The sequence below is a fragment of the Ranitomeya imitator genome, chromosome 6 (assembly GCF_032444005.1).
Source record: "Ranitomeya imitator isolate aRanImi1 chromosome 6, aRanImi1.pri, whole genome shotgun sequence".
Lineage (NCBI taxonomy): Eukaryota > Metazoa > Chordata > Amphibia > Anura > Dendrobatidae > Ranitomeya > Ranitomeya imitator.
This window is the reverse complement of record NC_091287.1, coordinates 550,347,200-550,369,848: the sequence shown is the minus strand read 5'-3', so window position 1 is coordinate 550,369,848 and position 22,649 is coordinate 550,347,200. Positions and strand designations below refer to the sequence as shown.

Sequence of the window (22,649 nt, the reverse complement as noted above, 5' to 3'; positions counted from 1 at the left end):
CCTATAGGAGGATACATTGTGGAAGGTGCAGATTCCTCCAGCAGCACAGAGTGTTTCAGGAGAGGAGTGTGCTGATCCTATAGGAGGGTACATTGTGGAAGGTGCAGATTCCTCCAGCAGCACAGAGTGTTTCAGGAGAGGAGTGCGCTGATCCTATAGGAGGATACATTGTGGAAGGTACAGATTCCTCCAGCAGCACAGAGTGTTTCAGGAGAGGAGTGTGCTGATCCTATAGGAGGGTACATTGTGGAAGGTGCAGATTCCTCCAGCAGCACAGAGTGTTTCAGGAGAGGAGTGTGCTGATCCTATAGGGGGGTACATTGTGGAAGGTACAGATTCCCCCAGCAGCACAGAGTGTTTCAGGAGAGGAGTGCGCTGATCCTATAGGAGGATACATTGTGGAAGGTACAGATTCCTCCAGCAGCACAGAGTGTTTCAGGAGAGGAGTGTGCTGATCCTATAGGAGGATACATTGTGGAAGGTGCAGATTCCTCCAGCAGCACAGAGTGTTTCAGGAGAGGAGTGTGCTGATCCTATAGGGGGGTACATTGTGGAAGGTGCAGATTCCACCAGCAGCACAGAGTATTTCAGGAGAGGAGTGTGCTGATCCTATAGGAGGGTACATTGTGGAAGGTGCAGATTCCCCCAGCAGCACAGAGTGTTTCAGGAGAGGAGTGTGCTGATCCTATAGGAGGGTACATTGTGGAAGGTGCAGATTCCTTCAGCAGCACAGAGTATTTCAGGAGAGGAGTGTGCTGATCCTATAGGAGGGTACAGTGTAGAAGGTGCAGATTCCACCAGCAGCACAGAGTGTTTCAGGAGAGGAGTGCGCTGATCCTATAGGAGGGTACATTGTGGAAGGTGCAGATTCCACCAGCAGCACAGAGTGTTTCAGGAGAGGAGTGTGCTGATCCTATAGGAGGGTACATTGTGGAAGGTGCAGATTCCTTCAGCAGCACAGAGTATTTCAGGAGAGGAGTGTGCTGATCCTATAGGAGGGTACAGTGTAGAAGGTGCAGATTCCACCAGCAGCACAGAGTGTTTCAGGAGAGGAGTGTGCTGATCCTATAGGAGGGCACATTGTGGAAGGTGCAGATTCCTCCAGCAGCACAGAGTATTTCAGGAGAGGAGTGTGCTGATCCTATAGGAGGGTACATTGTGGAAGGTGCAGATTCCACCAGCAGCACAGAGTGTTTCAGGAGAGGAGTGTGCTGATCCTATAGGAGGGTACATTGTGGAAGGTGCAGATTCCTCCAGCAGCACAGAGTATTTCAGGAGAGGAGTGTGCTGATCCTATAGGAGGGTACAGTGTAGAAGGTGCAGATTCCACCAGCAGCACAGAGTGTTTCAGGAGAGGAGTGGGCTGATCCTATAGGAGGGTACATTGTGGAAGTTGCAGATTCCTCCAGCAGCACAGAGTGTTTCAGGACAGGCGTGTACTAATCTTGTGAGCAGTCACAGTCGGGGGGGGGGCGGTTACATAGTGGAAGCTGCTGGGTCCTCCGAAGACACAGCGTATCCAGGATAACGGTCCTGGGCAGATGGTAATGGTGAGAATCATCCATCCATGTTGGCTCCTGCCCCTTTTGTACCCCTGAGTGTGCACTCGCCCCCATATCGCGGGATCATTCGGGATCTCTCCGTGTCCTTTTAGGTTGGGGGGGTCATTACTTTATCACACTTTCTACTAGTTTCCTGTAAGATCCGCTTCCAGCAGGTGCTATAGGAAGTGTTGCGGGAAGTGAGCGAATATCTCCAGAAGTAGGTCAGTCCCCATAAGAGGGGCGCAGCATGGCAGGATAATGAAGCCGTCCTCTCCCCCCGCTTCTCCCGGTGGACTGCGCCTAATTGTTATATTCAGTCTAAATTCATTGCCCCTGCGCAGATCGGCAGCCGGAGAATGGAGGGGCACAAACTAGGACGCTGCGTCATCTGTAGGCAGAAAATGAGTGATCAGTCGGGGAAAGAGCAGGGGGCATGGGACGTTCTGGGGTAATTAGGGGGCTTCTCCGAGCGTTACCCTTCATGCCCAAGCTCAACTGCAATCTGGACACATAGGGTTAACTCAAGCTTGGTATAAAGGGGCACAGCTCCAGTGGTAGTCACAGCTGTCAGACCCCAAATGTCCCAATAACTACTATGGGTGTCACCTACCCATGAGATAGATGTAGTATTGCTGGGGGTCTGTCCACTGGGACCCCCACAAATCCTAAGTGTAATGTAAGTAGAAGTGGGCAGGTGCGACCACAGCTCCTATACTGGTACAGTGAACTCTATGACCACCGTTCTCGTGATCGCCCCCTTCCGTTCACACCTTCGCTCCCCGTAATGTATTACTTTCAGGACAATCCCTTTAAGCTCCGGCTACAATCATAGTAACACATCAGCTGTTCTGGACAGAAAGCAGAGATCCTAGAAAATAAAAGAAAAAGCAAAATTTAGTGAGAAAATTCAAAATACCCATCTTATCATACGATGAGATGATGATCTGTGTGTGTAAACAGCAGGACCCCTTTATGGTGTGTTTACAGGGGTCAGAATGGCTGGCATGCCATGACGTAGCTGTAAATCTTGGGGGTCTTCCAGGATAGTGTCGGGCAGCATCTACATGGTTTTGATTTTTCCTCCACACTTTTAATGCCTTTTCCAGGGTTTGTAGAATTCTCTCACTGTCTGATAACAGATAACATTAGCCTTCCATATCAGGCTGGTTCCATACTTGAGCTTTTTTAGCATGGTTGTAGCCCCCTGATCCCCTCCTGGTTCTACTGGCCCACCATCGGTCCTGATGTGGCAGCGCAATGTGTGTGACAGTGGGCATCGTACGCCTCGCCTTATCATGGTGCCCATAGTGTGTGAATCTGCACAGGCCGGACCTCCAGATGGCAGGGGGGATTTAGGACCCCAGATTAAAGGCGTAATCCTTGGCACACGTGGGCCGTGTTATTGCTGATTAGAATAGAAAATCTGTTTTTGTTCTTGGCCTTAAAGCAAGAAATATCGAAAATAGAGGTCCGTACCAATCCGCACCCAGTGCGTGCACCGTGGAGACCCTCGGCGTACGCCCCCTTCAGGCCCTGGTTTACACGGCGTGCTGTGTATCTGTTGTCTCCGCAGCATAATTTGCTCTGTAAATCCCTTTGGATCACATAATAAAGGCTGCTGTCTGTGAACTCACATTTAAAGGGGTTATTCCCATCTTTATAGATTTGCTACTGTTGGATAGTTCTTGCAAATACAAGCAATTTTGCAATTTACTGCTTGTTAAAATGTTTAGCTGTTCTTGATATTAACACTTTTCTCGTTGCTTTGGAGACCGGCCACCACAAGTGCAGCATTTACAAGCTCGACAATAGTGGTGGTCGGTCTCCTAGGCAACAATATAGTAAACCAAACAAAAGTATTAATATATCCAGAACGGTTGCAAATTTTAATAAACAAACTGCAAAAGTGTTTGATTTTTTTGGATACTTCTTGGAAAAGCAAACTATTTAGATTTTGTTGCAATGTATCGGTGCAGACTTCGCTGCTGTGCATGCGGGACCCTTTAATTCCTCAGTCCCGGGACATAATTATCCCCCCGCGTTTTACTGTGCTCTTTGTCTCGAGGGCGATTTTCCCCCCCAAGAGCGTCTCGTGTCGGGAGATATGAGGCTCCAACCAAGGTCGTCTAAACCCTGTACATTTAACCCCATCTTTGCCACACTGTGTATTACAGGACCCTCATTACACCTCTGCCGCTGGTTTTAACCCTTCGTTTTTTTACTTGCAGAATATGACCGACACTTAGCATCCAGCAAGAGCATGGCGGCGGCTTACCTGGACCCGAACCTGAACCACACACCGAGCTCCAACGCCAAGTCCCGACTGAGCGCCGGCATGGAGCGATCGCCGGGGACCATCGAGAGAGTCCTAAAAGTCTTCCATTACTTCGAGACGAACAGCGAACCGGCAACGTGGGCCAGCAATATCCGCCATGGGGACGCCACCGATGTCCGGGTACGCGCAGCTTACATGCTTCTTCTTAATTTCCTCCTTTCACAGTCAAATCTGCAAAAAGAGCGGCGCGAGATGAGACGACCTTTGTATGTTTGGAATGTGATTGGCTGCAGTGGTCATGTGACTGATGGACAGGATGTCGAGTTTGAATGGCGGGACCACGAGAGATTTCCTCGTCCATACAATGATGATGGCGAGCGTGTAGTTAATAGCTGTCCCACCTTCGGGGCAGGTGGATAACCCCTACAAAGGTCGAAATATTGCAGCAGAATTGTGATTACAGCTCAGGACTTAAAGAATTAAAGCAAAATATTTGTAAAGTTAAGGTCCGGGACTTATGGGACGACCTTTTGCTGCGTCATTGTCCCCTCATTACTTGGCAAAGCTTTTTTTTAGTTTTAATCAATTGTGATAAAATCTTATAAACGGAAAGACCCCAATAGTCTGCTGATCTCCCCTGTCAGCTGTTGGGCAGTAAGCCTCACCCCCTGGCCGCCGGACCCCTCTTGTGTCTTGTCGTTCTTCAGCCTCAAATTCTTTTCACGTTTATTCTGTACACTTTCCAATGAAAACTGACGTCTGCGCTCACCGGGCTCTGCTACATACAGGCGGCAGGAATGGTCTGGAGGATTAAACTATGAGTAGCGGGACTACGGCACGAAGAGCTATGTGTGCAAGCTATTTCCCCAAAATCGATTGTCACGTCCACCTACAGTAATCCTGCATTATACTCCAGAGCTGCGCTCACTATTCTACCGATGTTACTGAGAACGTAATGTATGTACACAGTGACTGCACCAGCAGAATAGTGAGTGCAGCTCTGGGGTATAATACAGGATGTAACTCAGGATCAGTAATGTAATGTATGTACACAGTGACTGCACCAGCAGAATAGTGAGTGCAGCTCTGGGGTATAATACAGGATGTAACTCAGGATCAGTAATGTATGTACACAGTGACTGCACCAGCAGAATAGTGAGTGCAGCTCTGGAGTATAATACAGGATGTAACTCGGGATCAATAATGTAACGTATGTACACAGTGACTGCACCAGCAGAATAGTGAGTGCAGCTCCGGGGTATAATACAGGATGTAACTCAGGATCAGTAATGTAATGTATGTACACAGTGACTGCACCAGCAGAATAGTGAGTGCAGCTCTGAAGTATAATACAAGATGTAACTCAGGATCAGTAATGTAATGTATGTACACAGTGACTGCACCAGCAGAATAGTGAGTGCTGCTCTGGAGTATAATACAGGATGTAAATCAGGATCAGTAATGTAATGTATGTACACAGTGACTGCACCAGCAGAATAGTGAGTGCAGCTCTGGGGTATAATACAGGAGGTAACTCAGGATCAGTAATGCAATGTATGTACAGTCATGGTCAAAAGTATTAATACCCCTGCAATTCTGTCAGATAATACTCAGTTTCTTCCTGAAAATGATTGCAAACACAAATTCTTTGGTATTATGATCTTCATTTAATTTGTCTTAAATTAAAAAACACAAAAGAGAATGAAGCAAAACATTGATCATTTCACACAAAACTCCAAAAATGGGCCAGACAAAAGTATTGGCACCCTCAGCCTAATACTTGGTTGCACAACCTTTAGCCAAAATAACTGCGACCAACCGCTTCCGGTAACCATCACTGAGTTTCTTACAAAGCTCTGCTGGAATTTTAGACCATTCTTCTTTGGCAAACTGTTCCAGGTCCCTGATATTTGAAGGGTGCCTTCTCCAAACTGCCATTTTTAGATCTCTCCACAGGTGATCTATGGGATTCAGGTCTGGACTCATTGCTGGCCACCTTAGAAGTCTCCAGTGCTTTCCTCAAACCATTTTCTAGTGCTTTTTGAAGTGTGTTTTGGGTCATTGTCCTGCTGGAAGACCCATGACCTCTGAGGGAGACCCAGCTTTCTCACACTGGGCCCTACATTATGCTGCGATATTTGTTGGTAGTCTTCAGACTTCATAATGCCATGCACACGGTCAAGCAGTCCAGTGCCAGAGGCAGCAAAGCAACCCCAAAATATCAGGGAACCTCCGCCATGTTTGACTGTAGGGACCGTGTTCTTTTCTTTGAATTCCTCTTTTTTTGCTCCTGTAAACTCTATGTTGATGCCTTTGTCCAAAAAACTCTACTTTTGTCTCATCTGACCAGAGAACATTCTTCCAAAACGTTTTAGGCTTTTTCAGGTAAGTTTTGGTAAACTCCAGCCTGGCTTTTTTATGTCTCAGGGTAAGAAGTGGGGTCTTCCTAGGCCTACCATACAGTCCCTTTTCATTCAGATGCCGACGGATAGTACAGGTTGACACTGTTGTACCCTCGGACTGCAGGGCAGCTTGAACTTGTTTGGATGTTAGTCGAGGTTCTTTATCCAACATCCGCACAATCTTGCGTTGAAATCTCTTGTCAATTTTCCTTTTCCGTCCACATCTAGGGAGGTTAGCCACAGTGCCATGGGCTTTACACTTCTTGATGACACTGCGCACGGTAGACACGGGAACATTCAGGTCTTTGGAGATGGACTTGTAGCCTTGAGATTGCTCATGCTTCCTCACAATTTGGTTTCTCAAGTCCTCAGACAGTTCTTTGTTCTTTCTTTTCTCCATGCTCAATGTGGTACACACAAGGACACAGGACAGAGGTTGAGTCAACTTTAATCCATGTCAACCGGCTGCAAGTGTGATTTAGTTATTACCAACACCCGTTAGGTGCCACAGGTAAGTTACAGGTGCTGTTAATTACACTAATTAGAGAAGCATCACTTGATTTTTCGAACAGTGCCAATACTTTTGTCCACCCCCTTTTTTATGTTTGGTGTGGAATTATATCCAATTTGGCTTTAGGACAATTCTTTTTGTGTTTTTTCATTTAAGACAAATTAAATGAAGATAATAATACCAAATAATTTGTGTTTGCAATCATTTTCAGGAAGAAAATGAGTATTATCTGACAGAATTGCAGGGGTGTCAATACTTTTGGCCATGACTGTACACAGTGACTGCACCAGCAGAATAGTGAGTGCAGCTCTGGAGGATAACACAGGAGGTAGCTCAGAAGCAGTACAGTGGTGACTTTTTTCATCTGTTTTTTTGTGCCGATTGGTGAGCAGATTTATATTAATGATTATTTTCTGATTTTATTTTTTTGTGTAGGGAATCATTCAGAAGATTGTGGACAGTCACAAAGTAAAATGTGTCTCCTCGTATGGATTGCGCCTGAGTCACCTGCTCTCCGAGGAGGTCCACTGGCTGCACCCGGACATGGGGGTGTCCCACGTCAGAGAGAAATATGAGCAGTCCCACCCACCGGAAGAATGGAAGTAAGTGAGCGCCCGCTCCCATCTGACACTTCTCGGTTGCCTTTCTGTGGCGACTGTTCGGCTTATTCGACCTCCGGCTGTAAGAGTCATTGTGAGACCTCCTAAACTGGGGAAGCATAGAGGGTCCCGGAATTGGGGTTTGAGCCCAATTTCTGTCACGTTCTTCTGGAGATGATCTGAGATTGTGAGGTCCCCGGATGATTACAATCTATTTCCTTCTGGGGGGAAGCAGACCCCAATAGCAGCCGTAGTGGAGAAGCCTCAGAACCCCCTGTTTCCTGCACTGATACATTGTAGCAGATGATCAGGGAGGAGATTTGCAGTTGTGACATTGTGTAGCAGGTGATGTTGTTGTAACAGACCCTCTGCTGTGATGAGCATTAGTTCTGCAACCTCTGGATGTAATAATTTAGTTGCCAGCAAGCAGAGATGTGGAAATGGTCAATATTACGTCTGTGATCAAGTATCAGAACTTCTTATGCTACAGTTGTTTCTTTATAAAGTTAGTGAAGTATTGGGGCAATGTGGCCGCTCTCCCCTCGCACCTTTGTGATCGGCGGTCGCCTTCATGTCCGGCTCACTTATCTTTCGTCTCTTTCCCAGGTACGAGCTGAGGATTCGTTATTTGCCCAAAGGGTTTGTGAACCAGTTCACTGAGGACAAGCCCACGCTGAACTTCTTCTACCAGCAGGTAAGCGGCAGCAGACGCCATAATGACGGTCAGCGAGTTTCCTATGGTCCTGTGGGACAGGAGCGCAGATCAAGCTGCCTCCATGTTTGTGTTGCATGCCCCTGTATGCGGTCTCTGTCACTCATTGTTGTTGGTCCAACCACTCGGGTATGTGCCACACTGTTGGCACAATGGTATGCACTGCTCCATGTTGATATGTGTCGCCCTATTAATTAGCCTTCTGAAAGATGACTGTATGCTTGCTGTCTGTCGGGGGCAGTGGTGCACTCTGCCTTGGAGGTGCCAGGCAGGGCAGGGGTCGCTCTGCCATGGAAGTGCCTGTTGGGGGCAGCAGTGGACGTGGTTGTCGGGGGGGGGGGGGGGGGGGATATTAGCAGTGCGCTCTGCTGTGGAGGTGCTTGTCGGGGGCAGCAGTGCACTCTGCTGTGGAGGTGCTTGTCGAGGGGCAGCAGTGCGCTCTGCTGTGGAGGTGCTTGTCGGGGGGCAGCAGTGCTCTCTGCTGTGGAGGTGCTTGTTGGGTGGCAGCAGTGCTCTCTGCTGTGGAGGTGCTTGTTGAGGGGCAGCAGTGCGCTCTGCTGTGGAGGTGCCTGCCTGGGGGCAGAAGTGTTCTCTGCTGTGGTGGTTCCAGTCAGGGGCAGCAGTGCTCTCTGCCGTGGAGGTGCTTGTCGGGGGGCAGCAGTGCGCTCTGCTGTGGAGGTGCCTGCCTGGGGGCAGAAGTATTCTCTGCTGTAATGGTTCCAGTCGGGGGCAGCAGTGCACTCTTCCGTGGAGGTGCCTGTCAGTGGCAGCAGTGCGCTCTGCCGTGGAGGTGCCTGTCGGGGGCAGCAAAGGTTTCTCCTGTAAAATTGTTTCTAAACAGCAGATTGATTTCCATTCTGAATGTTCTGTAGTAGTGACCGTAATCCTCTATTTACTTCTGTTTGTTTTTCCAACTTTCACCTATATCAAGATGTCTGCTTGCTGTCAGTGAATGGAAGCATGCGTTTCCTCCCCTCTCCTGCAGATTGCTTGGCAGGTCAGGCTGACTGTCTGTGCTTGTGGGCCCGCGTCTGTGCTTGTGGGCCCGCGTCTGTGCCTGTGGGCCCGCGTCTGTGCCTGTGGGCCCGCGTCTGTGCCTGTGGGCCCGCGTCTGTGCCTGTGGGCCCGCGTCTGTGCCTGTGGGCCCGCGTCTGTGCCTGTGGGCCCGCGTCTGTGCCTGTGGGCCCGCGTCTGTGCCTGTGGGCCCGCGTCTGTGCCTGTGGGCCCGCGGCCGTGCCTGTGGGCCCGCGGCCGTGCCTGTGGGCCCGCGGCCGTGCCTGTGGGCCCGCGGCCGTGCCTGTGGGCCCGCGGCCGTGCCTGTGGGCCCGCGGCCGTGCCTGTGGGCCCGCGGCCGTGCCTGTGGGCCCGCGGCCGTGCCTGTGGGCCCGCGGCCGTGCCTGTGGGCCCGCGGCCGTGCCTGTGGGCCCGCGGCCGTGCCTGTGGGCCCGCGGCCGTGCCTGTGGGCCCGCGGCCGTGCCTGTGGGCCCGCGGCCGTGCCTGTGGGCCCGCGGCCGTGCCTGTGGGCCCGCGGCCGTGCCTGTGGGCCCGCGGCCGTGCCTGTGGGCCCGCGGCCGTGCCTGTGGGCCCGCGGCCGTGCCTGTGGGCCCGCGGCCGTGCCTGTGGGCCCGCGGCCGTGCCTGTGGGCCCGCGGCCGTGCCTGTGGGCCCGCGGCCGTGCCTGTGGGCCCGCGGCCGTGCCTGTGGGCCCGCGGCCGTGCCTGTGGGCCCGCGGCCGTGCCTGTGGGCCCGCGTCTGTGCCTGTGGGCCCGCGTCTGTGCCTGTGGGCTCGCGTCTGTGCTTGTGGGCCGTGCCTGTGGGCCCGCGGCCGTGCCTGTGGGCCCGCGGCCGTGCCTGTGGGCCCGCGTCTGTGCCTGTGGGCCCGCGTCTGTGCCTGTGGGCTCGCGTCTGTGCTTGTGGGCCCGCGGCCGTGCCTGTGGGCTCGCGTCCGTGCCTGTGGGCTCGCGTCTGTGCCTGTGGGCCCGCGGCCGTGCCTGTGGGCCCGCGGCCGTGCCTGTGGGCCCGCGTCTGTGCCTGTGGGCCCGCGTCTGTGCCTGTGGGCTCGCGTCTGTGCTTGTGGGCCCGCGGCCGTGCCTGTGGGCTCGCGTCTGTGCCTGTGGGCCGTGCCTGTGGTTACGCGGCCGTGCCTGTGGGCCCGCGGCCGTGCCTGTGGTTACGCGGCCGTGCCTGTGGGCCCGCGTCCTCCCTGCTTTTTCCATGACAATTGCTAGATGAGAATGAGGCATGTGGGATTTCTCCACTTCCAGTCCGGCAGAAGATAAGCGGCTGCCAGATACATTTTGTAGCTGCTGATTTTCCTCTTCATCCCCCATTAAAAATCATGTATTTGCCTAAAAAAAAGAAAAAGCATGCGTGTGTATGGGGGGGCTCTGCGGAAAAGCTGTCAGCCACCCGAGCGGTAACGTTACTTGGGCTTTCTGAGATACAAGCTGCTGTTCCCTGTTATCAGCCGTTTCAGGCTCGCTTGATGAATTTGCTGAGAATATCCAGATATTAAAATTTACACCCATGCAGTCGAGTGACCCAAAAAATGTGGAGGATTGAAAAAACTAAGAGTGGAAACGGTGTAATCTTAAAAATGCCTAAAATCCAAACTTTTATTCCGCACATTAGTGGTTTTACAGATTACAGAATCGTCACCCGCAGGCGGAAGGTTCTGTGATCAGCGCCGCTTATCTTCTCCTCCTCCACCACCGCTTATCGCACCCCTTTACATCACACACAACCTTCATGGTATTAATGGCCTCGGCTGCTCAGGACAAAGCCGCTCTGTGTCCGCACCTCCACCGCTCGCAGCCAGGGGAGGCTTCACGTGCTGCGGGAACACTGCGCCATTGTCTGGCTCCACGCTCAGTCTCATCGGAGGTGATGGAAAGTATTAGTATCTGCCTGTATTATCAGTTTTATATGATTCCGGGAAAGCTGGGTGATGAGCATCTGCTTCCTTCGCTCTTGGTTGGCCCATTAAATTTTTTTGGGGGGTCATGGAAAGTCGGGCGACTTACCACTCAACACCTGTAATACATAATGGTCTTCACCAAGCTTTCCCAGATAGAGATGGTATTAAAGGGGTATTCACTTTTCAAACACATTCCATAAATGACTGATATGGGGGCCCCACCTCTGAAACTGTAGTCACTGGAGATATTAGACTAGAAACCAGGGTCCCAGGGGTGCGACTCCCACCCTTCAGGCATTTGACATGTCCGCCCCATCAGTGCTACGTGGATAGTATGAGAATGCCCCTTTATGAAACCGTAAAATCAGATAGACAGCCTAAAATGTATGGTGGTGAGGGTACCTATATTATGGCTGGGTCCACGCAGGGTACTGTTCCGCCGTGACCACTTCACGACCCTCCAGTGTTACTCCTGGAAATCTGAGTTGTTTTCTCTGTGACTCATGAGAACCAAGGACGAGAACTGATAACGGAGGAATTCGGACATTTCCCAATAACAATCCCGTTATGCGGAACCTAGAGGACACCCCTGCCGGAACTTGCAGCGTGCTTTGGGGGTCCCCCAGCCTTTCCAGGACCCCTGAGTGTCAGCCTATTATACGTCACCTAGAGGACGCCCCTGCCGGAGCTTGCAGCGTGCATGGGGGTCCCCCAGCCTTTCCAGTACCCCTGAGTGTCAGCCCGTTATGCGTCACCTAGAGGACGCCCCTGCAGGGGCTTGCAGCGTGCTTTGGGGGTCCCCTAGCCTTTCTAGGACCCCTGAGTGTCAGCCCATTATACGTCACCCAGAGGCCACCCCTGCCGGAGCTTGCAGCGTGCATGGGGGTCCCCCAGCCTTTCCAGGACCCCTGAGTGTCAGCCCGTTATGCGTCACCTAGAGGACGCCCCTGCAGGGGCTTGCAGCGTGCTTTGGGGGTCCCCTAGCCTTTCTAGGACCCCTGAGTGTCAGCCTGTTATACGTCACCCTGGGGACACCCCTGTTGGAGCTTGCAGCGTGCTTTGGGGGTCCCCCAGCCTTTCCAGGACCCCTGAGTGTCAGCCCATTATACGTCACCCTGAGGACACCCCTGCCGGAGCTTTCAGCGTGCTTTGGGGGTCCCCCAGCCTTTCCAGGACCCCTGAGTGTCAGCCTATTATACGTCACCTAGAGGACGCCCCTGCCGGAGCTTGCAGCGTGCTTTGGGGGTCTCCCAGCCTTTCCAGGACCCCTGAGTGTCACAGCCTTTCCGGTCTGCGATGGCGTCTGTTACTTGTCACCCATATAACAATCGTTGTACCCTGGCACAATAGACGAGTGTCCGGACCCCTGTAATTACCCGTTGGGTGCTGCGTGGCTAAATACATTGTCTGCTTCAAAGTGTCCAGGCCCTGTAATTACCCGGCAGGGAGGGGGCGGGCGGCTAAAAATGGGTCACGGCACAGACCCAACTACAAGGTGCAGCTGCCTGTGACCTCTTGTGGGGAGGAGGGCGGCAGATGGCAGCCGACCCCCTATCCTTCAGCTGTCAGTCCTGCCCACAGCTGGCACGGGTCAGGCGGCTTCTCTCGGCTGCTGTGTATCCGGGGGATGTGCCAGCACCGATGCCATTGCAGTCTCTCCTGCTTCGTCATCATATGGGTGCGTGGGCCTGGTTATTCTCCATTTGCACTCATCCCCAGGACACAATAAACTCTTATAACTTTAGCTTGTTGGCTGCTATGTCCACTTTTAGAGACTTCGGTGCTACGTGATGAGTTGTAACTGGCATTGCCATTCATGTCTGTATCCTGTCGCTGGTGGTGCGCTGTGCTCCCTGCGGGCAGACAGTGGTGGTCACGCTGGTGGTGTCGCTCCCTGCGGGCAGACAGTGGTGGTGCGCTGCACTCCCTGCGGGGAGACAGTGGTGTTCATGCTGGTGGTGTCGCTCCCTGCAGGGAGACAGTGGTGGTGCGCTGTGCTCCCTGCAGGGAGACAGTGGTGGTACACTGCGCTCCCTGCGGGCAGACGGTGGTGGTGTGCTGCGCTCCTTGCGGGCAGACAGTGGCTGTCACACTGGTGGTGCGCTGCGCTCCCAGTGGTGGTCACACTGGTGGTGTCGCTCCTTGCGGGCAGACAGTGGTGGTGTGCTGTGCTTCCTGCAGGCACAGTGGCTGTCACACTGGTGGTGCGCTGTGCTCCCTGCGGGCAGACAGTGGTGGTGCGCTGCACTCCCTGCGGGCAGACGGTGGTGGTGCACTGCGCTCCCTGCGGGCAGACGGTGGTGGTGCGCTGCGCTCCCTGCGGGCAGACGGTGGTGGTGCGCTGCGCTCCCTGCGGGCAGACGGTGGTGGTGCGCTGCGCTCCCTGCGGGCAGACGGTGGTGGTGCGCTGCTCTCCCTGCGGGCAGACAGTGGTCACGCTCCGCGGCATCCTCATAGACAGAATCGCGGAGCAGCGTCCACCCAATTATCACCTCGTCTCGGTGGGCAGCTGGGCACAGTCCTACCAGTTCTGCCGGGAAACGATCCCACCCTTCTTAGTTGGTGGGTTTTGCAGATGAGTCCCTCTGCTCTGTGTTTGCTGCGGATTTTAGTCTGGATTTAAAGTACGCAAAATCCACAAATCTGCGCAATTTCCTGCGGATGAACACTGCGGAGAAGACTTGTTACCATCTCATCCACTTTCACGCTGTTGTTTTCTGTGCTGTGGAGGATGATTGGGCAGCATTCCCGTCCGGCGTGCGTCTACCCTCAGCATCCTGGTGTCTGTATCTTCCACCGTACCGCAGGGAGGAGGTGAGCCGGCATATGGCTGCTAGGGTGGCAGCTGGGATGCTAAAGTTTGGGGTCAGGACTTGATCTGCCCTGCCCCCGCTCTTTCCCACCGTACACCCATACCACAACAGATGTAGGTGCCCCGTCTGTGGGGGAGGTGGGAGCCGCGACCCTGAACTCTCCTGATGTCAATGATGAGTTTAGATTTCAGGTATTTGGAGCAATGATCCGATATTAAGGGGACAAAGCCGAATCCAAGAGGCGGATTTATGGTAAAATATGGCACCTAAGAAAATCGCATCTTGGCCCCTTATCTCTGGGGTCTCCCCTCAGTATTTGTCTTACCCTTCCATTATCCATGTGTGAATGTGGTAATTCTGCGGCTGGATGAGCTGCGGACGGTTTTGCAGTCGTTTGTGTCCTAAGACAAGAAATCTTCATCCACAACGCACCTCGAGGGCATAATCCGTCCCTGTCAGGGCCTGGGCATAATCCGTCCCTGTCAGGGCCTGGGCATAATCCGTCCCTGTCAGGACCTGGGCATAATCCGTCCCTGTCGGGGCCTGCACTTCTCACCTCTGCATTTAGGAAGCTGGAGGAGGCTTGTTGGTGTTTAAAGGAGTTTTCCTGTCTTTATAAAGGATGGCATATCCTAGTAATATTACAGTTCCTAAAGTTTTCCAGGTCTGTAATATCACGACTTATCCTCATAAAGGGTCACATGACATCACATTGTGGCGGGCGCTGCTCCAAGCACGTCCACCGATCAGCTGATTGAAGCCATTGCAGCCCACCTGAAGTGCCACAGCGCCGCACATTGTGTAGTGGCCGTAAACGGTACTGCTAAGTCTCAACACCCCTTCACCGCTTCCTGTGGGTCTGACTTATGTGACAGTCACTGAACCTGGAGGCCAAAGCGCTACTTTAGTGCTTCATCCCCTGCAGCTTATGGTTCCGGTCACACAGGGAAATCTAAAAACCCCAGGAAGACTCTGGTGGGGACCCGACCGTCCGGTGTGCCCCTTCATTCTCAGAATCTGTGGGGGTCAAACATCCAAAGATCTATTGCATATAACTTACTGAGATAGAATCCCCCTTTAACATATTTATAATCGGGTGATTTTACACTTTAGCCTCTTTTTTTTTTTTACTTCTCCCTTTTTCGCCTTAGCTGTACGAGGGCCCCTTTTTTGGGTGTGTTTTTTTTTTTGCAGGACGAGTTGTAATTTTAAATGACTGCCTTCATTTTACCATATAACTTACTGAAAAATGGGGAGAAAAAAAATAAAACGGCGTAAAATAATGTTATGTTCACACTTTGCGTTTTTGCTGCTGGTTTTTTTTTTTTCTGCTGGCAAAACCTGCTCTCAGCAGTAAAGAAGCTGCTTACAAACCGCATATTTTGCTGTGTAAGGCTATGTGCGGGGAAAAAAAACGCATCATGTGCACAAAAATTGCAGAATGCATTAAAAATGATGGGATGCTGATGTATAGGTTTTTTAAGCACTTTTCTCGCGGAAAACAGCCGAAAAAAACGCAAAAAATCCTGAGCGTGTGCACATAGCCTTAATGTTGTCTTGTGCATCCCGATAAAGTTTAGTGCCCCCCAAAAATATCACGATACAACTTCCTTAAGGTTTTTGCACAAAAACACAGCAAAACCCGATACCTGCATTTTAGCTGCATTTTTGCACTTATTGCTTTCTATGGGTAAAAAAAAAACGCTGCAAAAACACTGAGTGACATGCTGCAGTTTGCAAAAACTCAGCAGTTTTCCACTTCAGTCACAAAAAAAAAAAAAAAACAATGTGTGCAGGAGACTTCTAAAGTTCCATGGCTTTTGCTGGTACTGTAAAACGCAGCTAAAATATTGCATTAAAAAATGCAGCAAAAACGCAACATGTGAACATTGCCTAAGAGAAAAAAACAAAACACAATTCCATTGTCTTTGTTTTTTTTTTCACCTGATGACATTCTTCTCCAGGTCAATTCGATAATAAATGGAGGGGGGGATTAATTTGTGTCTCCATTGTTTATTTAATTTTTCTTCTGTTGGGTCGGTTTGAGGGCTGAATATTTGCATGTTGAGCAGTCATTTTTATCACTATACTTTTGAAGTATAAATTGTGATTATGACCTGATAACATGCACAGAGGTTGACACAAATGGGTGTGAATGGCTATTAAAGGTAGCATCCTCACCTGTGACCTGTTTGCTTGTAATCAGTGTGTGTGCATAAAAGCTGAGTGAGTTTCTGGGATCCAGACAGACTCTGGCATCTTTCATCCAGCCACTGATGTTTCTGGATTGTGAGTCATGGGGAAAGCAAAAGAATTGTCAATGGATCTACGGGAAAAGGTAGTTGAACTGTATAAAACAGGAAAGAGATACAAAAAGATATCCCAGGAATTGATAATGCCAGTCAGCAGCATTCACACTGTGATTAACAAATGGAATATCAGGGGCTCTGCAGAAACAGAACCACGGTCAGGTAGACCAACAAAAATGTCGTCCACAACTGCCAGAAAAATTGTTCGGGATGCAAAGAAAAACCCACAAATAACATCAGCTGAAATACTGGACTCACTGAAAACTGGCGGTGTGGTTGTTTTTAGATGCACAATAAGGAGGCACTTGAAGAAAAATGGGCTGCATGATCGAGTCACCAGAAGAAAGCCATTACTGCGCAAATGCCACAAAGTATCTGGCTTACAATACGCAAAACAGGACAGAGACAAGCTTCAAAACTTCTGGAACAAGGTAATTTGGAGTGATGAGACCAAAATTGAACTTTTTGGCCACAAACATAAACGTTACATTTGGAGAGAGGTCAACAAGGCCTATGATGAAAGGAACACCATTCCTACTGTAAAGCACAGAGGTGGATCGCTGATGTTTTGGGGATGTGTGAGCTACAAAGACACAGGAAACCTGGTCAAAGTTGAAGGAAAGATGAAAGTAGCACGTTATCCGCAAATACTGAAGGCAAATTTGCAATCATCAGTCCGGAAGCTGGGCATGGGATGTACTTGGACGTTCCAACATGACAACGATCCAAAACAAAAGGTCAAGTCGACTTGTCATTGGTTACAGCAGAACAAAGTGAAGTTTCTGGAGTGGACATCTCAGTCTCCAGACCTCAATCAAGAGAATGTCAAGAGTGTGCAAAGCAGTCATCAAAGCAAAAGGTGGCTACTTTAAAGAACCTAGAATATAAGACATATTTTCAGTTGTTTCACACTTTTTTGTTAAGTATATAATTCCACATGTGTTAATTCATAGTTTTGATGCCTTCAGTGTGAATGTACAATTTTCATAGTCATGAAAATGCAGAAAAATCTTTAAATGAGAAGGTGTGTCCAAACTTTTGGTCTGTACCCAGCGTTGTTCCCGGGGATGTGGTTTTGGAGGCTTGCTGGAAGTTATAGTTATCCCCCTGTTCTCCTCTGACACGTGTAATCCTGAGGCCTCTTCTAACTCTTGTTCCCTTTTTCTTGCAGGTGAAAAATGACTACATGTTGGAGATGGCGGACCAAGTGGACCAGGAAATTGCTTTGAAGCTCGGCTGTCTTGAAATCCGGTAATATCGCGAATTTACGTGTTACATATACTCTGAGATTGGAGCATCCGCACTCTGTGACCGGTGAGATAAATCACTGGTATTTATGGGAATAATGATATTTCCTCCATCGTGGTGGATTCTTTTCTACATCTTCCCTCCGCTCCCTGCACCGCTGTAATTTTACTATTCTGATGAGATGGATTTTTTCTGATCGTACAGTTGGAGCCGACTACATTTTTGTACAGTGCCTGGTAATCTGAATGTTAGAGTATTTTGGTGAATTTGCTCTCAGCGGGGAAAAAACAGCACATCAGCTCAAGTAATAGGCACTAATCAATAATCCGTGTCTTGCAGAGTAATAAATTACATAGGAATTCAGTTCAAATTACAACTTAATCCTTGAGTGCAGAATCTGACATGTATATTAATATTTCTTCTGTTACATCATCGGGAGCGCCGAAAAGCATAACTAGAATCCTGTCATACACAACTACATGCTGTAATGTATTCTAAAAAGCTGGTATAAAGTGACTGATGTGGGTAAAATAATACTGTCCCCTATATACAAGAATATAACTACTATAATACCACCCCTATGTACAAGGATATAACTACTATAATACTGCTCCTATGTAAAAGAATATAACTACTATAATACTGCTCCTATGTACAAGAATATAACTACTATAATACTGCCCCTATGTACAAGAATATAACTACTATAATACTGCTCCTATGTACAAGAATATAACTACTATAATACTGCTCCTATGTACAAGAATATAACTACTATAATACTGCTCCTATGTACAAGAATATAACTACTATAATACTGCTCCTATGTACAAGAATATAACTACTATAATACTGCTCCTATGTACAAGAATATAACTACTATAATACTGCCCCTATGTACAAGAATATAACTACTATAATACTGCGCCTATGTACAAGAATATAACTACTATAATACTGCTCCTATGTACAAGAATATAACTACTATAATACTGCTCCTATGTACAAGAATATAACTACTATAATACATACTGCCCCTTATGTACAAGAATATAACTACTATAATACTGCTCCTATGTACAAGAATATAACTACTATAATACCGCCCCTATGTACAAGAATATATCTACTATAATGCCACCCCTATGTACAAGAATATAACTACTATAATACTGCTCCTATGTAAAAGAATATAACTACTATAATACTGCCCCTATGTACAAGAATATAACTACTATAATACTGCTCCTATGTAAAAGAATATAACTACTATAATACTGCTCCTATGTACAAGAATATAACTACTATAATACTGCTCCTATGTGCAAGAATATAACTACTATAATACTGCCCCCTATGTACAAGAATATAACTACTATAATACTGCCCCTATGTACAAGAATATAACTACTATAATACTGCTCCTATGTAAAAGAATATAACTACTATAATACTGCCCCTATGTACAAGAATATAACTACTATAATACTGCTCCTATGTGCAAGAATATAACTACTATAATACTGCTCCTATGTAAAAGAATATAACTACTATAATACTGCCCCTATGTACAAGAATATAACTACTATAATACTGCTCCTATGTACAAGAATATAACTACTATAAAACTGCTCCTACGTACAAGAATATAACTACTATAATACTGCTCCTATGTAAAAGAATATAACTATTATAATACAGCCCCTATGTACAAGAATATAACTACTATAATACTGCTCCTATGTAAAAGAATATAACTACTATAATACTGCCCCCTATGTACAAGAATATAACTACTATAATACTGCTCCTACGTACAAGAATATAACTACTATAATACTGCTCCTATGTAAAAGAATATAACTATTATAATACAGCCCCTATGTACAAGAATATAACTACTATAATACTGCTCCTATGTAAAAGAATATAACTACTATAATACTGCCCCTATGTACAAGAATATAACTACTATAATACTGCTCTTATGTGCAAGAATATAACTACTATAATACTGCCCCTATGTACCAGAATATAACTACTACTAGACTGTGGCCCGATTCTAACGCATCGGGTATTCTAGAATATGCATGTTCCCGTAGCATATGGACAATGATGATTCCAGAATTCGCGGCACACTGTGCCCGTCGCTGATTGGTCGAGGCAACCTTTATGACATCATCGTCGCCATGGCAACCATTATGACATCTACGTCGATACTGTGCCCGTCGCTGAATCAGAGACGCGGGATGTCTACGTCCTTTATGACATCATCGTCGATGTGCCCGTCGCTGATTGGTCGAGGCCTGGCGGCCTCGACCAATCAGAGACGCGGGATTTCCTGGACAGACAGACAGACAGACGGAAAAACCCTTAGACAATTATATATATAGATAGATAATACTGCTCCTATGTACAAGAATATAACTACTATAATACTGCCCCTTATGTACAAGAATATAACTACTATAATACTGCCCCCTATGTACAAGAATATAACTACTATATTACTGCCCCTATGTACAAGAATATAACTACTATAATACTGCCCCTATGTACAATAATATAACTACTATAATACTGCTCCTATGTACGAGAATATAACTACTATAATACTGCCCCTTATGTACAAGAATATAACTACTATAATACTGCCCCTTATGTACAAGAATATAACTACTATAATACTGCCCCTACGTACAAGAATATAACTACTATATTACTGCCCCTATGTACAAGAATATAACTACTATAATACTGCCCCCTATATACAAGAATATAACTACTATAATACTGCCCCCTACGTACAAGAATATAACTACTATATTACTGCCCCTATGTACAAGAATATAACTACTATAATACTGCTCCTGTATACAAGAATATAACTACTATAATACTGCTCCCATGTACAAGAATATAACTACTATAATACTGCCCCTATGTACAAGAATATAACTACTATAATACTGTCCCCTATGTACAAGAATATAACTACTATAATACTGCTCCTATGTACAAGAATATAACTACTATAATACTGCTCCTATGTACAAGAATATAACTACTATAATACTGCCCCTATGTACAAGAATATAACTACTATAATACTGCTCCTATGTACAAGAATATAACTACTATAATACTGCTCCTATGTACAAGAATATAACTACTATAATACTGCTCCTATGTACAAGAATATAACTACTATAATACTGCTCCTATGTACAAAAATATTTCTACTATAATACTGCTCCTATATACAAGAATATAACTACTATAATACTGTCCCCTATGTACAAGAATATAACTACTATAATACTGTCCCCTATGTACAAGAATATAACTACTATAATACTGCTCCTATGTACAAGAATATAACTACTATAATACTGCTCCTATGTACAAGAATATAACTACTATAATACTGCCCCTATGTACAAGAATATAACTACTATAATACTGTCCCCTATGTACAGGAATATAACTACTATAATACTGCTCCCTATGTACAGGAATATAACTACTATAATACTGCCCCTATATACAAGAATATAACTACTATAATACTGCCCCTATGTACAAGAATATAACTACTATAATACTGCCCCTATGTACAAGAATATAACTACTATAATACTGCCCCTATGTACAAGAATATAACTACTATAATACTGCTCCTATGTACAAGAATATAACTACTATAATACTGCTCCTATGTACAAGAATATAACTACTATAATACTGTCCCTATGTACAAGAATATAACTACTATAATACTGCCCCTATGTACAAGAATATAACTACTATAATACTGCTCCTATGTACAAGAATATAACTACTATAATACTGTCCCTATGTACAAGAATATAACTACTATAATACTGCTCCTATGTACAAGAATATAACTACTATAATACTGCTCCTATGTACAAGAATATAACTACTATAATACTGTCCCTATGTACAAGAATATAACTACTATAATACTGCTCCTATGTACAAGAATATAACTACTATAATACTGTCCCTATGTACAAGAATATAACTACTATAATACTGCTCCTATGTACAAGAATATAACTACTATAATACTGTCCCTATGTACAAGAATATAACTACTATAATACTGCTCTTATGTACAAGAATATAACTACTATAATACTGCTCCTATGTACAAGAATATAACTACTATAATACTGCTCCTATGTACAAGAATATAACTACTATAATACTGTCCCTATGTACAAGAATATAACTACTATAATACTGCCCCTATGTACAAGAATATAACTACTATAATACTGCTCCTATGTACAAGAATATAACTACTATAATACTGTCCCTATGTACAAGAATATAACTACTATAATACTGCTCCTATGTACAAGAATATAACTACTTTAATACTGCTCCTATGTACAAGAATATAACTACTATAATACTGCTCCTATGTACAAGAATATAACTACTATAATGCTACTGGTATGATAAAGCATGGAGATATTATTGCTTTTAATTTCTATTTTTGTTTTTTTTGTTTTTGTGTAGGCGGTCTTACGGGGAGATGAGAGGTAATGCCCTAGAGAAGAAGTCGAACTATGAAGTTTTAGAGTAAGTGTTAGCTAATTAATATATACTTATATACACATTCAGTGCTATGCAAAAGTTTTAGGCAGGTGTTTTAAAAAAGAAAATGCTGCACAGTAAGAATGCGCCAAATATAGAAGTGTTAATATTCTATTTTGTTAATTGATAAGTGAAGGAAGAAAAGAGAAATGTAAATCTCATCAATATTTGGTGGCCGCCGTTCGCCATCATCACTTTTCTTAGATACTTATCACTTGTACACAGTTTATGGAGGGTGTCAGCAGGAGGTTGTCCCAAACATCTTGGAGACCTGACCCCAGACCTTCTGTGGATGTCCCCTGTGCGGATCCTTCTTTCTCCTCATGTCATGCCAGACAGATTGGATGATGTGAGATGAGGTCTCTGGAGCCGGATCATCACTTCCAGGACTCCTTGTTCTCAATGACTGTGAAATGACAAATCCCTTTAATGTGTTATTTTCCAGCCACAAGGGGGCGCCCTTCCTTTAATTGTTATGGGTGCTTCCAGTGGGATCAGAACTCCTATTACCTGGACTTTAGTTGGGACTTTTTGAGATGTTGTGGATCAATTATTCTGCTATGGAGAGGATTGATCTCCATCCTTCTTGATCTTCAGTCTTCGGCTCTTGGATTTTCAATGATTTCTTTTCTGGGCATCGATTTGTCGCTCTATGGCCGCACGTCTTAATAACCCTTTTCTGGCCTTTAAT

At 46.8% G+C, this 22,649-nt stretch overlaps 1 protein-coding gene across 18 annotated transcripts in view; it reads left to right on the top strand.

Annotated features, from left to right (window-relative positions):
• The window catches only part of PTK2 (protein tyrosine kinase 2), a 194,079-nt gene that overhangs the window by 90,143 nt on the left and 81,287 nt on the right, over positions 1-22,649 (top strand). For 17 of the 18 annotated variants that reach the window (XM_069731971.1, XM_069731968.1, XM_069731966.1 and 14 more), the window contains 5 exons: positions 3,773-3,999; positions 7,168-7,334; positions 7,938-8,025; positions 17,253-17,332; positions 21,881-21,943. In XM_069731971.1, the coding sequence (XP_069588072.1) occupies positions 3,805-3,999; positions 7,168-7,334; positions 7,938-8,025; positions 17,253-17,332; positions 21,881-21,943 (593 nt within the window). In that variant the 5' untranslated portion in view covers positions 3,773-3,804. Of the gene's footprint in view, positions 1-3,772; positions 4,000-6,622; positions 6,733-6,943; positions 7,061-7,167; positions 7,335-7,937; positions 8,026-17,252; positions 17,333-21,880; positions 21,944-22,649 lie in introns of those variants that run through there. The other variant, XM_069731972.1, reaches the window with a different exon arrangement.